This window comes from Gouania willdenowi, chromosome 10 (assembly GCF_900634775.1).
Source record: "Gouania willdenowi chromosome 10, fGouWil2.1, whole genome shotgun sequence".
NCBI lineage: Eukaryota > Metazoa > Chordata > Actinopteri > Blenniiformes > Gobiesocidae > Gouania > Gouania willdenowi.
The window spans coordinates 8,422,757-8,440,015 of record NC_041053.1 but is presented as its reverse complement, the minus strand read 5'-3'; the positions used below and the strand labels follow the sequence as shown (position 1 = coordinate 8,440,015).

The 17,259-nt window shown below is 39.0% G+C and overlaps 1 protein-coding gene across 1 annotated transcript in view; it reads left to right on the top strand.

The window, feature by feature from the left end:
* Positions 1-17,259, top strand: part of gdpd2 (glycerophosphodiester phosphodiesterase domain containing 2) — a 50,069-nt gene that overhangs the window by 12,287 nt on the left and 20,523 nt on the right. The window contains exons 2-3 of the mRNA XM_028460407.1: positions 13,717-13,820; positions 13,919-14,012. Of these exons, the coding sequence (XP_028316208.1) occupies positions 13,717-13,820; positions 13,919-14,012 (198 nt within the window). The remainder of the gene's footprint in view (positions 1-13,716; positions 13,821-13,918; positions 14,013-17,259) is intronic.

The following is a 17,259-nucleotide window of genomic DNA, read 5'->3' as shown; positions in this document are numbered from 1 at the left end:
TTCTTTTTCGGCTGTTATGCACGTCACTAGATGCTGGATTCGTCCGAACCAAGCAGCTGTTGATTCCAAAAATCGAACTGTTTCAACTAAAAATAAAATGAAATAAATGAAAAGGTGGGGAAGGGAAACGCGTTGAGCATGAAACGCCAACGTCCCAAAAACTGAAATTTTGGGTGGTTTTCTTCCTTTTAAAAGGTTATCTTTGAGACTCGCCTCCCAAGAGGGAAGCTTCGTTGATTGGTTTAAAGTTGCCAGCATCTCAGCTGGCTGCCTTTGGGTGTGTCTGGGGTGTGTGTTTATGTGAGACAAAGACAAACAGGAGGGATGATTCCAAGATTTACACATAAACCATAATAATGAGTTCAGCATATTCAAATAAACTTTTCAACATCATATCTTGAAATATCATGTATTACGAAAGAGTTTGATACCAACGACTGGAAAATAGCCTAGGATCACTTTAGGAACCGGTTAATGAATTTTACTTGTAATTACTCATAAACAAATGTCAAAAATCATGTTATGCCTCTTCTTTACTATATGGTTGCAGTAGATACCTTAAACTAACTTTTGTGATGTTTTCTGGTATTTTTAGCACTTTTTAAATCAGGAAACATTTGAAATAGAATTTTGTGGGTATAAAATTATCTGAAAAGAGTGGAATAGGACAGACAATATTTGCAATTTCAATTTCTGCAGAAACCATTCCAATAATGTTTTCATTTGTGACTTTTCAAACATAATACAATTTCTTTGTTCTCCCTTCTTCACTGGGGACACATCTCAGAGAAGGCCTGGGCAGTGTCCTTGTGTGAGATCTCACCACAGGGGGTCAGGGGTCAGTGGAACAGTTCTGTGATCTTACAGCATCCCAAAGGTATTTATTGGGTTCAAAAGGCCGCATAGTGGGGTTAGCTATGCACCTCAAAGTTGCTGTTATGTTGTAAACAGTTCGTGATAAAGAAACAGGCTCCTTGGTTAATTATGATAATATAGCAATGCTAATAATACAATGAGAATACCAGTAACTATAATATAAAATGTTTATAATTAAAAAGGAGTTTAAAAATATAATGGTCATTATAATAATGCCAATAACATTAATACAGTAGTAGTACAATTATATAATAATAATAATGTTAATAATAACAAAGAGAATCCAGTAACTGTAATACAATAATAAAAGCAATAAACATAAAATAATAAGGTAATAGCAATATTAATAATAATACAATAAGAATACCAGTAACTATAAGACAATAATAAATATTGAAAAAGGTAATAGCAATGATAATATTACATGATAATACCAGTAACTATAAGATAAAATATTAATTAAGAATATAAAATAGCAATAACAATAATAGTGTCATGTTCTGTTGGTTAGTTTAGTTATTCTGTGTCACTGGACCGTGACAAATAGAGTAGTAGTACAATTATAAAATAATAATAGCACTAACAAAATACTATAATTAGAATCCAGTAACTATAATACAATAATAAAAATAAACAATATAAAATAATGAGGTAATAGCAATAATACAATTAGAATACCAGTAACTATAAGATAAAAACAATAATAAGAAAGACTAATATGTAGTCACATCATTCATTTCTCCTTCTTTGAATCCAGCGTCTAGGTGTATTACCTCGAGTACCATGTGATAAGCTTTAGCTTAGCTTTCCTAACTGCCGACATTAGAACTATGTGCATGTTAACACAGACTTTGCGGGTTTTTCTTCTATAAATGACTTGACTTCTCCAGTGTGTGATGCTCTGCTCCGGAGTAAAAGCCTCACGTGCTTTTGTTTTGCTTATGTGGTGAAAATATGAGCATTTATAATGCTGTGTTCACAGATAAACATGCATGTTTACTTACCAGAATAGTAATTCCACAAACAATAATCATAGTGGAGCCGTGTTGTGGAGATATTTGCAATTATGTCTGTGACGGTTCTCAGTTCTTCAATTCAGGTCTTTGAACTTGAGGTAAAATTCTGACTGTAAGTTTACCAGAATTCCCATCCTTATCATTGTCTCAAGCTACTGTATGCTTTCTGCTTTTTTATCCACCCATTACTTGTGCACAGCTCTGCCTGTCACTGAGATGTGTTGCAAAGACTTGTTTATTCCAAGGGGCCATTCTGTATTCTTGAATGCCCATTGTTATTAGCCATTGTATATGCTCCCAATGGGCACAACCCCAACCCCCCACCCCAACCCCTGGTTCTATTAAGAGGCTTATTGAGCAGAAATTGCCTTAATACTGAGAGAAAGTCCCACCCACCAATCCCTTATTTGCTTTCTTTCTCCAACAATTGCTCCATAGCATAGAAGAAACATCAACATGGTTCTTCATACCACAACTTCAGTCATCATGTATCCAGTGTGCTAATTGTGAGTGAAAGCCGTGAAGACATTATGATTCCAAACTGTTGCAGAGCTTGCAGCAGAGGTTTTAATAGCTGCCACTGGAGGGACTTGGATAGAAAGAAAAGGAAAGTGAGTATTTCCAATCAGTCACATGTTCATCTGATTATTTTGTGTGATGTTGATCGGAAAACGTGAATCCATTTACCTCACTATTATACACTGTCTTCTTTTTTAACTCTGCTAAGCATAACCGTTGCAAATCCCTGTATTTAGGGATTAACATTCCTCTCAACTGAAATCAGAACCATTTGCTTTCCCCTTAAGGCAGGCATACACTGTGCGATTTTTGGCTTATTTTGAGCCAATTTTTGACTCGTGCGTGTATTTTGTGGGATCGTGCGAGTCTCAACTAATTTGTGTGTCGTGTATCGTGGAGTACACATGGAGTCACAAGAAGTGATGAACACCTCACAACCAGCTCCCGATCAGCAATTGTAGGTCGTAAGGAAATCGAACATGTTTAAAATCCAGTCGCTCCTCGTAAGCTCCTCGTGAGGGTATCTCACAGTTGAAGCAGTGCCACAGACCGGCTTACTATAAATGCTCACACTGCGCATGCGCGAACACCATAGGACCGCTGTAAAATTTACAGACTGTACTGCCCACGTCTGTCCAGCCAGCTCCTGGGTCCATCACATCGCTGTCTTTTCTTTTTTAAAGCTCTTTTTGCTGAGATTTGTGCGTCTCTCCACTTCCGTGTTTTTCTTCTTCAACCCTTTTTAATGGCAACGCTTCAGTGTACCTTCTTCTTCTTCTAATTTGTACGTTGCATTTCCGGAAACAAGACCCCGACAAAAATGGGAAAAGAAGCATTGCCGGTGGGTGTAGCATGACTTTAAAGGCATCAGGAAATCTACAATTATTACGGATTCTTACTGTGATTTCTTGAGCATGATGATGCTCTCAAAAACACTGCTAAAGTGACTTCACAATACATTTCTGGTGTTTTCACAGACTGAAAGCTGTTGCAAAAATATGGCAAATGTTTATTTTGGGGTTTTCACGAAAAAGTTCGGAACCCGGCTGACTTTTAATGTCTTGCGGAGTGATCCGATATCACAGAGAATACCGGAAAAAAAAACTAAAGACGGGTTCCTTTTTTACATCATTTTTGCGATTGTTTCTCCGCTTCATCTCAGAATTTAATTGAAAATAACTGCGAACTGTACCTTTCTTGCCTTTCTTTTAAACATGTCAAAATGTCATATTTGCACTCTACATTCATGACAACCACATCTGGACAATGTCATCTATCTAATAAATCAAGGATCGTCTGTCTGTCTGTCTGTCTGTCTCTGTGTGGACCAAATATCTCCCTGATGCAGTGTCTGTTCGACCTAAAACTTTTTTACAAGCTTAAAACTTTTTTTTACAAGCTTGCTCGCGCTGTGTGTGCATCCATTATTTTGGACTTATTTGGTATTCCGAAATGTTTATTTTTATTTTATTTAGCCCATTCTGCAGACCCAGAAATGAAACCTCTTCAGCTTTTGACCTCAGTGTGAGGGTGCGCAAGCGCATCATCTATATCTATTTCACTGCACAGCTCCGCTCCGGTGCGTGTCAGAGCCAATCACAGTGGCAAGCTTGAGACACGTGTGCGGCCAGAGCCAATTGCTGAAGACCTGGAGTAGCACCAGACGTGCACGCATACAGCCAAGCAGATACGGAGCACAGACACACAAGTGAGAGAGAGGAAGATAGTTTAAGGATTTGTCAAAAGTTTTGAGCTCTTGTGGACTTCTCTTTTGAGGAAACATACTTTTTGACTGTTCCTTATATGGTGATTACATTTCAAAACATTTATTTTCACCACGGAATCAAGGCCGGTTACGCCGGATGGAGGGGTAGATCGGAGGGGGAGGAGGGCTGTCTGAGCAGATGCACTCACACTGATATACTGCTCGGAAAGTTACATTTGCTTGTAGGGATGTAACGATTAATCGTAAGGCAGTTAAAAATCGATTCATAGGTACCACGGTTCACATCGATGCTCTGAAAATTGAATCGCAGTACTTTTTTTAACCAGCAGAGGGCGCTATATATTAATCCTTCCAGAAGCGGACGTGACGGGCGGAATCTGCTACTATTTTCTTTCTGGCCGCCATTTACTGTTAAACATGCTCATAAATGATTCTTTACTCCTTTAGCACCGAAAGAATATCTGAAATATTACGTGAATATCTGTAAAAGTCACGTTTTTCTATTAACTCTGCTAGCATAGCTTCTCTTCTTCACTGGTGGAATAACTGCATGCCAACCGACCACTGGGTTACCAGCGCCCTCTGCTGGTCTAAACAAATATCTGCCGTAAATACAGTAAAATGACTGTTTTTTTTTTTTAAAGTCCAATTGTTAAGGCACAAAATACATTTTCAGTTGCACTTTTAAAAAGAAAAAGAACTATTGCGCAGTTTTGAATTGTTTATTATAGAAACAGAATTTAAATTAATAGGCTATTTCATTTGTATTATTCCTTTATTTATTTCATTCAAGATTTATTTTTAGTTAAATTGCATCATTTTGAATAGTTTATCAAGGGATTCTTTTGACAATGAAAAATAAAAGGAAAATAGTACAGCATTTTCCCCAAAAAATTAAAGGAATATTTTTCAGTCATTTGTCAACATTCCCATTTTGTAAAATAAATCGTGAGAAAATCGTATTGTGAACCCAGTATCGTGAATAGAATCGTATCGGGAGTTGAGTGAATCGTTACATCCCTATTTGCTTGTATATTAATTACTAGCCTTGGATGAATAGCACCCCTACACTAAGAAATGTTAAATGCTAAATAAATAGTTTTATTTGTACAAATGTATGTGTCTGTTATTAGATTCTACCTAAACCGCAGCATTGGTGTAAACTTTATCAATGTATCATGTGCATGACTCATAGAATTGAACCAGGGAAATCGCACACACTATTTGACTTTGCACCCGCACATATATCCCTTTATAACACAGAGCACAGAGTATGTACACCTTTTTGTACATCCAACCTTCAAACACATACTCATTTGGCCATAATTGACAACTTTACTTAAGCTCCCATATGAATTCATACTTCCGATTGGCACTGTACTAGTGTTCATAATAATAATAATAATGGTTTAGCTTTATACAGCACTTTTTTCAAGGAAACTCAAAGCGCATAGAGAAACCATTATTCATTCACACCAGTTGTAGTAAGCTACAATGTAGCCACAGATGCGTGGCTGCCATTTTGCGCCTACGGCCCCTCTGACCAACATTCATGCACAATTCATACCCATACATACATGGGTAAAATGCCTTCCCCAAGGACATAAGGACAATGACTTGGATAGAGCAGGATTCGAACCCCCAATCTTTCGGTTGCTGGACACCCCACTTTACCACTGATCCACGGTCGTCCTGTTTGGTGTAAGCACCAATTATTTGTGTCAAAGACACTTTAAAGGCTTATTACGTTTGCTGGATACTTTTCTGGGAAAGGATTATAAGAGGAAGTAGGTGATGGTGCTTATAAGTAGTGCTTCAATAGATTAAAAATATAGTGTATTTTCATTTAAATTACATTATTGTGACAGATTGAAACATTTATGTACAACAAAGTGGCTTTATAAAGTAATTTATTCTTGAACCATTTCCATTCCACTGTATATGAGACTAGTCCCAAGGGCTGCTGACACCTTTAGTTTAGACTATCAGAGAAATTTTGATATGTACTTTAGTCAATCTACAAATAATAGAAAATACAAATTAAATTAAAGCCGCGAGCGGCGTCGTAGGGTCCGAAGGAGTGGCCGGGGTTGGTAACTTACAGTATGTGTATCAAATATGAGACTGTTTGAACGTTATATATGAAAGTTATAGCGGTTTTTCTATTACGGCGTGCAAAATGGCGCCGGTGGAAGAAACCCAGTATGAAAGGGTAAACCAGTTAAAAATCACTTTCAGTGAATTTGATGCTAATCCATTGAAAAATAGCAAAGATACAGCATTTACAATGTGATGGCCCCTGCCACTGATCACAGCCTGTATTTTTTTCTTCATCAGCGACCTGCTCCCATCTTATAAGATTCATCCAACACTTTTTTGAAGTCAACACGACATATCGTCTTTTTGCTAGAGATGTAAGCGTAAACTTGATATAGTGCTATACTAAATGTTTTGCTGAGTTTGAGATTATTGCCTGGGGGGGCAAAAAAAAAGAATTAAAATTATAGAACGTCTCAAGATTCCCGCTAACCGTAATGTGTGTAACATAAACAATAATGCAAAAACAATAAGTAACATCATTAAAAATGTTGACTACAAAAAATTGCATTGACTCATCGTTTAATGTTGTAAATTCATGATAAAATCAGGCCGGTGAGCACTTTCTGCTTTACGTTTGCTGCAGTACAAAACATGAAATGCTACAATCCATAGTGCAGCTTGAAATGTCAGCACACTCTTGTAACTTAAAAAATGAGAGAGAAAATTTGCTCAAATTAAGCAGTGTTATTATTTATGATGTTCTAAATGATATATGATACAACACTGGATATATGTGCTTTAATATGGGAGATACACTTTAACATAAAGGGATAGACTTCCTGTCAGTTGTAAATCACTAAGTTAGACAACAGTTAGGATAGAATAAAGGAATACATAATGATGAAAAGCATTTAAAAGTCCAACAATGTAGATCATGGCATTGAAATTCTCTAACAACGTTACTCTGCCTTTGCTGAACGCTGAATGCATGTACACTCCTGTGGGGGCCAATGATGCCAATTTTGTCGGGGAGGGAGGAGTAGGGTCCGGGTAAAAGCCGGAATTTTGTCAGAACTCGGAATTCCGACACATACACACATAGTAGCCTCGGAATTCCGACACATGCACGCACGCGCACACACACAATATATGTATGAAAAAAATAATCCATAAAAGTGTAACAATGGCGTTTTATTGAAATCACGAGTCATTTATTCAAATTTAGCCTTTCAGTCAGGACTCAAACATGACAGGACATATATCAGTTTAAATAAGAAGAAAAAATCAATTCAATATTCATCCATCTTCTGGAGATAAAAAAAGTAATATGAATTTTTAAACAGTAAAAACAAAAACAAAAATCCATGAAATGGCGGAATTCCGAGGCTATACTGTGTGTGTAATGTATGTGGTTCCTGCCCCCTGCAAACTACACGCAGGAATGTCAGGCTGGCATCATGTGTTATATCATTACGTTGCTGTAGCAATCTTGCCTTGTAGACCTAGTTCAGGGAGAGGTCAGGTGGAGTTACAGGTGAGGCCTCAACATAGGCTATAACACTGTAATGTAGGTAATTTAAATGTAAATGTGTTTTTACACAAAAAAAAAAGTGTAATTATTACCTTTATGAATGTCATGTTGCCTGCCTGCATAAGATCAAGGTAGCAGATGTTGGGCTATTTTGATTAAAGGTGTGATAGCAGTGTTTAGGAGTGTATATTTGGATTTATGTACAAAAAAATGGAAATAAAAAATAAACGACTAAGGCACTCTGTGGTAGATCTGTGAAAATGTATGTAAATATAGGAGCAGGCAGACAACGTGATTCTGTATAATAGCAGTCTACATTATTGTGTTTCGTTGTCAGTGTTAATGCTATGTATATAATGAAAAGTTTAATGAAGTGGTTTGCACTATAACTAAAGTAAAACTCAGACATTGTTGTTACCTAGCCTCCTTGTCTGCTGTCAATGCATTAGTGTCAATACACTGCTTAACAATGTAGGGGGAGGAGCTTGGACAAGGAGTGATAAGAATTATGATATTAATTATTAATAATATTACAGTAATTTAAAAATTTGTCTGTTGCAAACGCAACATAGGCTTCCAAACTACAAGTTAGCTAGACTTGAGTTTCCGGTAAGCTACGGACGGGTCGCGGATCGATTGCGTCACGTCACAACTCTGAAATAAGGCCTTTACAACATCATCCTGATGGCGCAGGAGATAAACACATTTACAGCACGGCGGTTGGAGGTCAAACAATGAGCGCTTTTGAACAGACAACTACGGACTGGACCATTAAGTTGAGAGCTAGTGTGTTAGCACGGCGGCTAACTTGAGATAAAGACAACATCTCACTGTGACGGTGGCTTTAGAACTACAAACAAGATGGCGGCTAGAGTTTTAGAACTACAAGCAAAATGGCGCCTGAAGACACGTGGTCTCTGCTTGTGCACGTGCAGCCACGTGTTACAATGATGATTTAGCCATGTTTAACTTATTTTGTCTGAATTATTTTACAATAAAAGTCTATTATTATGGTGATTCAAGCTTGCCCCATCGCAGGGTGCCAAAAATAATATATATGTAGGGGGAGGAGCTTGGACAAGGAGTGATAAGAATTATGATATTAAATATTAATAATATTACAGTAATTTGCCAAGAGGTGCCATCTGAAATCGAGTTAAAGTGTTTCAGATCAGTTAATTAGTTATTAATACCTTGTCACCCAGGGTTGTGAACTCTTGTCAAGACTATCTACTCTCCATATAACAAACCTTATGATTGTAATATTTTCATAAACCACAGACAACTTCTCAAAGTATAAACATTTAATAATCAAAACAAGTTAAAACCTAACACAATAAAGCTAAAAGAGCGCTACGCTCACTAAACTAAGGATAAATGTATATACACTTCAAAGGTAAAAGCTTAGTAGAGAAAGAAGGAAAGAAAGAAAAGTAGCATGATTTCAGCATGTGTGTGTGTGCGTGTGTGTGAGAGAGCTATGATAAGATCAGTGTGGAACTAGGTGCCTGCGATTACCTTAGGCCAGATTAGAATTTGAGATCCAGAGTATCTCGGTTCTGATGGGTCCGTGGTCGGTGGTCCGTCTCTTGTGGCAGAGGGGTTGTTGAAGAAAAGTCTGAGGAGCAAAGCTTGGTTTTGGCTTGTGATAGGACTGATGGCCCTGTTCCTTGTTCAGTGTGTTTCACAGCTTGTTTAGTCAGCAGGTTTCCACTGGTTCTGACATGTGTTCTTCACCACGGGTCGAGAACTGACCTTGCGTGGACCTTGTTCTTGTGTTGGTTCAAGGTTTCAGCTCTTGCAGTTGGAAAGGAGGTTTTTCTTCTCTGGGGCATGCAAGCTTGTTTAAAAGGTCTAATGAAAGAAAACACTTTGAGGTTACAACGAAAATAAAAGTTGACAAACGAGAATAACGTTCACTACAGTGAGGTCGGAGTGCCAGCACCACCGAAATCCCATGATTTTAATTTTGTATTTTTGGGAGCTAATTAGATAGTTTTGGATGTTTTGTGGGTTGTGGCTATCATGTATGTGTGATAATGAGAAACCTTTTGGAACAAGAAATATGAATATAACTCAGAAACCAGTTAGATTATAACTTTCAAAATGAGACGAAAGCAGAGATCATATTTTCCCGGTTATTCTGGCACCAAACATGATATACTTTATGCAAAGTTAATGAGAGATATTGTTTAGGAACACTTTAACTGTAAAAACAATTATATGATCTTATTCTAAGGATGTCCTTGATTTCCTGTGAATAAGAGTTAGCGACAGCGTAGGAAAATACATTTCAAACTTTTATCAGAAATTTGTGTCTGTTTCATTGTTAATTCTTGGAGAACAGTAGAGCACAAAGGGAAAAGGTTCTGCCATGTGCTACAAAGAGCAGTGGGGGAAGAACAAACAGTCATAAATTCCTGTTCCCAGCTTCTTTGTCTCTGTTTGAAAGGGAAAAAGGATGAAACTGTTTCTGACCAAAGTGGTCAAAAAGTGTGCCGTGGTATCTGTCATAGACATGACCTCCTACAACAACGTATACAATTTTTCTCTACTGGCGGCTGCGCGGGGTGGTGGTGGTGTGTGGCGGCGGGGCTGTGTTCCCATCAATGTCAAAATCAAACCTACACCTTTGCTCGGAGCTAGTGCGTGGTAGCTAGTAGCAAGTAGCAAGTGGTAATGGGTTCAAGTTGGTGTTATTTCGTCAATTTATTATAGAAAACAACTGAAGCATGTGATCACACACTGATCATGTGAGTTTGATGCGTTTTGTAGCACCTGTCAGCATTTAAAAAAAACAATACAGTTGTAACCCAGCTGCATTTACAGTAATACTGTTAGTATAATTTAATTTTAAATTTCGTTTTTGTCTGTTTTATTTCATTTGATTTTATTTAATGTCCTTTAAGCATTGCAGTTTATTTATGCATTGCCTTTTAAGACGCAGCGTAGGCTCAGATGGCTCTATCTGTGGTAGAGACACGTGTGTTGTCTGACTGTTGTATGAAGATGGACCAGTCGTCTTTCCCTGATGTCTGTTGAGGAGAGCTGATATTGAAACACCATTTCCTGAAACTTAGTATCACCAGCTTTATTTTCCTATTTCACATTTTACACAATTAAAGATAATTTTGTTTTGCTGGCAAGCACTTTTGTTTTTATTTCTAAAAGACAATAGAAGGACATGTGTTTATTTATTTTTTAATTGAAGGGACTATATTTTCAAGATCGTTCATCTAAATTTTGTCATTTCATGGACTGAGAAAGAGACTCTATATAAGGACAATTTTGAAAAAAAATAATTGATTAAAATCCCATAAGCATAAGCTTATGTGGACACTTGGGTCCTTTCTGTGTGGAGTTTGCATGTTCTCCTCGTGCTGCGTGGGTTTCCTCTGAGTACTACGGCTTCCTCCCACAATCCAAAAACTTGGTTGTAAGGTTGATTGAAGTCTCTAAAATGCCCATAGGAGTGAATAGGTGTCTGTGTAGCCCTGCAATGGACTGGCACCCTCTACCCCCGCCTTGTGCCCATTGTGAGTCAGAGATAGGCACCGGCAGACTCCCGCAACCCTGAAAAACAGGAACAAGCGGGTCTGAAAATGGATAGATGGATGGACTGATAATAAACTGCTGTCAAAACCCTGAAGTCGTCTGCTCCTTGGTTACACAGTAACTCACAATTAAATTATATAACACACTGTCCCAACACTGCTCACCTCCCGAAATCCGATTGTGTTCATGGATTTTGTCATTGGTAAGCATTTGCTCTGTAACCCTCCCTGAACAGCCTCTCACTCTGTATATTCAGAGCTTTCTCATTATTAATCTCTGGATACTCAGAGAGTATCCAGAGATTAATAATGAGAAATATAGGCATATTACTGATGGTTTAAACACAGGAAGACTGTAATGATCTCATCCAAAAGTACGGTCCTCATTAAACATGTAATAAGACTATAATTCTATCATCATTTGTATCAATTTAAAATCATAATTAAACGTTTACCATGATATTCCATTAAATTTCCTTTTAAAATACCGCATTAAAAAGGTATTTAAAAAACAAGTAGAACAGCTTTCTTAAGAAGACCATGAATTTGATCACAGAATCACCAATTCAAGTATGAATCACCGACGCTTGGCTTCGTTTACACCTGCCAAACAACATACAAAGAAATTAAAGATATGATATGGAAAAAAGGCAACAGCAGCGCTGCTAAAAATGAAAGAGAGAAAGGATGGCAGACAATAGCCGATTGTCTTAAAGCTGCAGTATGTAAGTTTATTTTTGGCATAATTTGGTCAAAATTGTTGTTCTGGTAGCTGGAGAGGTGCCAGGGCACTTCTCAAGCACTGCCGAGGTGCCCTTGAGCAAGGCACCGACCCCGAACACTGCTCCCTTCATTGTAAAGTGACTTTGAGTACCCAGAAAAGCGCTATCTAAAATTGATGTATAATAATAATGATAATAATAAAATTGCAGGGTCCGCCACACACACTGGTGTCAGAGAGAGAGTGATAACAGACGGGATATATTGTGTGTAAACCTAAGAGAAGCTTATTCAAGGTTAATTTATTTTCCTGCCTGGATGCAGAGTGATGGTTTTCAGTCCGCACAGAGCGGCTGTGCTCTCTGGTGGGTATAAGCAGCAGCCGCCAATCAGGACAGTAACTACAGAGTAATACGTGCATTCATGTCAGAGTCTCTAAAACACCATAAAACTCTCCAATAACACAAGATAAAGTCCATACATTTGTCACTGGTCTATATTGAGAAAAAAGTAGTTAAGAGCGCTCACAAAAGACACCGGTAAGGGAGGATAAGTTTTGGTTTCGGTTTCAAAATGGAGCTGAGGGAGGATTCTACAAACCGCAGCTATAATGCGTAAGCAGCCCAAACATGTAGAATTAATAAAGTGAACTGCTATAGTTACAGTAATAGGAGGTGGAACTGATCACTTTTCTAAATTACTGATTTTTAGTTATCATTTTTTTAAGTTTCTCATAGAATAGAATAGAATATACTGTATCTGTATTGATACCCTTGAGGGGAAATTCACAAAAGAAAGAAAAGGAGAAACTATATTGGCTGGGGTTTAAACTCATCCCCAGCATGGGAGGCGAGAACTTATCCAACAAAACAAAACAAAAAACCTCCAATAAGCCCTTTAAATCAAACCTCTGTCAGCAGTTACACAAGCACTATTTGGTAGTATTACTACATAGTCCATAGGCCTGACGGAAAAATAAATTAAATTAATAGAGATATTGTAAAGTTAAAATAATGTGGAACCCTTCAGATCCAACAATTTTGTATCTTTTCAAACTTTTCAGTGTTGGTGTTTTATTATTAAGAAAATTATTCCTAATAAATCGTCTGCCTTCTCACTTTCATTGCTCAATTATTGTCTTTTTATACGTTCTTTTCATCTTGATAAAATACACTTCGACACATAGAGATAGAGAACGACCTTTCCTTTGTATAGTGTAGGAAGATGAAAAAAGCGGGCATTCAAATGTGAATTTCACTTCAGTTGAGGCTTGAATTTCCGTTTCTGCCAAAATAGACGTTGTAGACTAGAGAGTGCATACAGGCACATGGAGGCCACACACACCACTGAGCGTCATTCTGACTTGTCTTTAGAAATCTTCACAGAAGCTGGATCAGCCTGTGACCTGATTTGTCTACTTTTGTCCCCTAGTATTTTTTTGAACAGTGTATTTGGAGTTTATTTATTTCAAATTAAGTTTTATGTAATATTTTTTGTAAATATTTGTATTGATTTGATTTATTTCATTTTTTTAGAAAAGAACCCAAGGACATAGATATTCTGGTTCTTGTCTAAGCTCAGGATATTTCAACTGGAAGTGCATGTAAATGAGTGCCACCTTTAAATCTTACCTATGGCGCCATATCGCTTAGGCCGGCACTTTGTTTGCACCAATGTTTTCAACACACACACACATTACTGGATCATTAATTCATCTCCATCATCTCTTCTCAGTGGGGCTGCTGCTGGTTCACAGTGCTCACTGGTGTGTCACTGCTCTCCCTGTGTTGGATGTACATCTGTCTGGTTACTTTTAATGACAGAGAGGATATAAACTGGTAAATACTGATACACATACCAACACAAAGCAAGATGACCTAGAATTCTGTGTTATTTGACCTTTATCCTGTGCTTGCTGATTTTGTTCCATTTTTAGGCAGGGGTTTAAAGTTCTGAAGTGGTGGTTGAACTGGTTCATGGTGCTCATCATCATCTCTGCAGTGTTAACCAGCTACTGTGTTCTGCTGCTGGTAAGAATGTATTATGTTCTAAACTCTTGCAACCAAGGGCATAGGAACCAGGCTAACATTGGGGGACACAAAATGTGACCATGTCCAATCCTAAAAGTATTGCTGAAGTATTGCAACAGGACCATGTGCACCATGTATCTACTGTACAACTGGTAATTTATGAAGCCAGTTGTAGTAGTAGCTTGAATACATGTTACTATCTCTTGTGAAAATGAAATATTTGTTTCTGCTCCCAGACTTGTGGATGTCATATGCTCTTGGACATTCAGAATCATTTCAGAAAAAGATAAAAATCAAATTTATAGCAGCAAAAAAAGCAAAGGAAAAGCAGCATATCAATTATTAAGAAAAAAGATCCAGCAGCATTCTCTCTAGGTGCTCCTTTCTCCCTTTCACACACACAAACTGGTAGTACGTATTTCAGGCCAGCACCAGATTCTGATGACAGTAACAGAGCTGCACTCTTACTTAGAGCTATTTGCCCGAACCCAGGATTGGGCTTAATTTCTATCTTTTTAACACAGACTCTGGTTTGACTCGGCTCGTGATGTGTTTCAATAAGCGTGAGATGACGCACAAATGTTAAGATGTGCAGGATTAGGAATGTAAATAATGTTGAACAGTTCTGCTAAAACTGAGTTTACATGACACCAGAATGTGTAAAAATGTTTCAGATGAAGCAGTGGTACATATAGGACAGTTTTTTGTAGTTTTGTGTAGTTGATGCGCTACATTTTTGGAGGTCATAGTCACGTGTTCTGGCAGTAAGAGAGAAACAAAAATGTCACGAAATAAAAACATTTTTAAAGCGCCTTTTGTTAACTAAATGGGCCAATAATATCAGATGAACACAAACAACTAATAAACCAAATGTTTAATAAAAGAATGATGAATCAGCCTTAAAGAAGCACAGACAATCGCCCTTACAGAGCGCATCTGCCCCTCTCTCTGTGAGTGACAGCTGTCAAATCTCCCATGTTTCAGCACCACGGACAGCGCAAGATCACAGCTAATTTAGCCACCTTTAATACCAACTCCTTTAATGAATCAGCAGCACAGCACAAAATTAAAATATAACGTGTACTTACCTTTTATTTGTCCAAAAGAGACAACATGCCACATGCTAACCTTGAATTGTGCCATATTGGTGTTTTGTGACAGAATTTAAAACGGCCATCCAACATTCTACTTCCTTCCACACCTGTGTAGAATTTGCAATGATGGGCCCAAAGTTATTTTTGTTTGACAAGCTGGAGAACAGAATATCGTATAGCCTGTGTGGTCATGTTTTAACAGATTCAATCATATTCCATGCAGTGGATTGTGTGTCAACCCATCTGCTTAACGAAATGACCAATAGTAAAGTTCAAAGTTTGGGACTGCCAGACCGCCTAGCAGTTTGGGTCATTGCAGTGATAAACTTTGAAACCATGGAGTGGATGTCCTTAAAGGCAAACCGCGGACTTTTTGACCTAAAGAGTTGACCCATATGAGTTGTTTTAAATAATTCCTCGGGCCAGTATACAGCGCTTGATAGTATCAATGCTCCGAGTGGGGCTTCCCTCTTGAAATACCTCCCATGTATGTTTGAAGAGACGGACCATCTTTGGCCAGGTCTTGAGAACGTTTCACTTTACGGCAGTCAGGTGACCACAGACTCGGATATACAGTACATACTGTAGTTCCCACATGACGTCACAGTATACGGGCATTTCCCGACCTGGCGCCATTGCTGTGGGCAGCTGAAACCAGTTCAGCCTCTGTTCACAGCCAAAAGAGCACAATATGGTAGTTTTGTGTTGCTTAATGGGTGCACTAATTGCCGTGATAGTGGATTCTTTAGTAAGGGAAGTCGGCAAGTCAGATCTGTAACTCCGGGAAAAGAATTGGCTCTAAGAGCTGGGTCAGTCGGGCTAGAATGCAAATCGGGGCTGGGCTCGCATCGCCCTCATCTCCTCGCCGCTGGAGACCTGGTGCTCGGCCCAACATGCCGCGTCAGTGGCGCTCCCCTCCTACTCCCTGGCCTTGCTGCCGTAGTCGGCCCCCTTCAGCTGGGATGGAGTGGATGGGCAACCCAGCGTGCATGGGGCGGTGTCCGGGGCCGGGTCTCGGCGACAACTATGAACGCGCGCAGGGCCCTTATCGTGGTGCCGATCTGCGAAGGGGGCCGACGACGGCGACGAGGCCAGGGAGTAGAGGGGAGAGGAGGGCAGCGGCGGCGGCTGCTCCTCCTGCTGTGGCCCAGCCCCGCTTTGCACTCCAGCCCAACCAACCTAGCCCTTAGAGCCAATCATATCCCTTGTCTGCATACACAAGACAAGGGAGGTTTGTTGATTTTTGCGACAGTGCTGCGGTGCTTGTGGCCACTAAGGGTGCCTGATGTGAAAGTTACAGATCTAGCGCCCCTAGTGGCCAAAAGTTACACAGTGTGGCTTTAAAGTAATTTGGAGGAGTTGCAGAATGACTCGTTGTGTTGCTGTGTGGGTCACATATGTAGAAGCACGTTGCTGAGCTGTGTGTGTTGCAGCAGTAAACCGGTACCTAGCGTATAGCGTCACATTAAACTGCTTTAAACTACTATTAAATAAAGCTGATTTATTAAAGAAACTCGCTTCGGATCATTCCAAATGTGCGCGCCACGCACGGATGTGAATAGTGTCAGCAGCAATGGGTTCAGGCTTAAAGAGAGATCGGCTTCATTTGGGTTTGGGCCGTATTCTGACGGCTATGGGCCGGGTCGGGGCTAACTTTTTAGGTTTGATTAAAGCTAGCCTATGAGGCAGTGCAGCCGCAGTGAACATGCCTAGGACACAGACAGAGGGGGAAGCGTTTTTCAATTTGGAGCCCGTTTTTTAAAAGCTCTGTTTCCAAGCTCTAAACAGGGCTGCTGCTGAGGAGAACTTAGGACATCATTGTCAAAGGCAACCCTCAGAGTTTGTTTGAATAATTGCTGTGAGCGTGTCCTTCTGCTTGCTTTTAGCAATTTTTCTAACTTCTAACTCAATCCATCCATCCATTTTCCAACCCGCTTGCTTCTTTTTCAAGGTCGCAGGGCTTCTTTTATAATGTATGCAAATCTACTAACTTTTTTTGCATATAGCACTCTCAATATCGTTTTCTCCAGAAAGTTGTTTCTCGTGTAACACATTTCTTGTTTTACATGTTTTCCCACTTCAAAAATATATTCAGGTCTTCGGGTGTTTGTTTTCTGTGTTGTTCTATTTGTTGAGAGACAAAGAAGCATCAG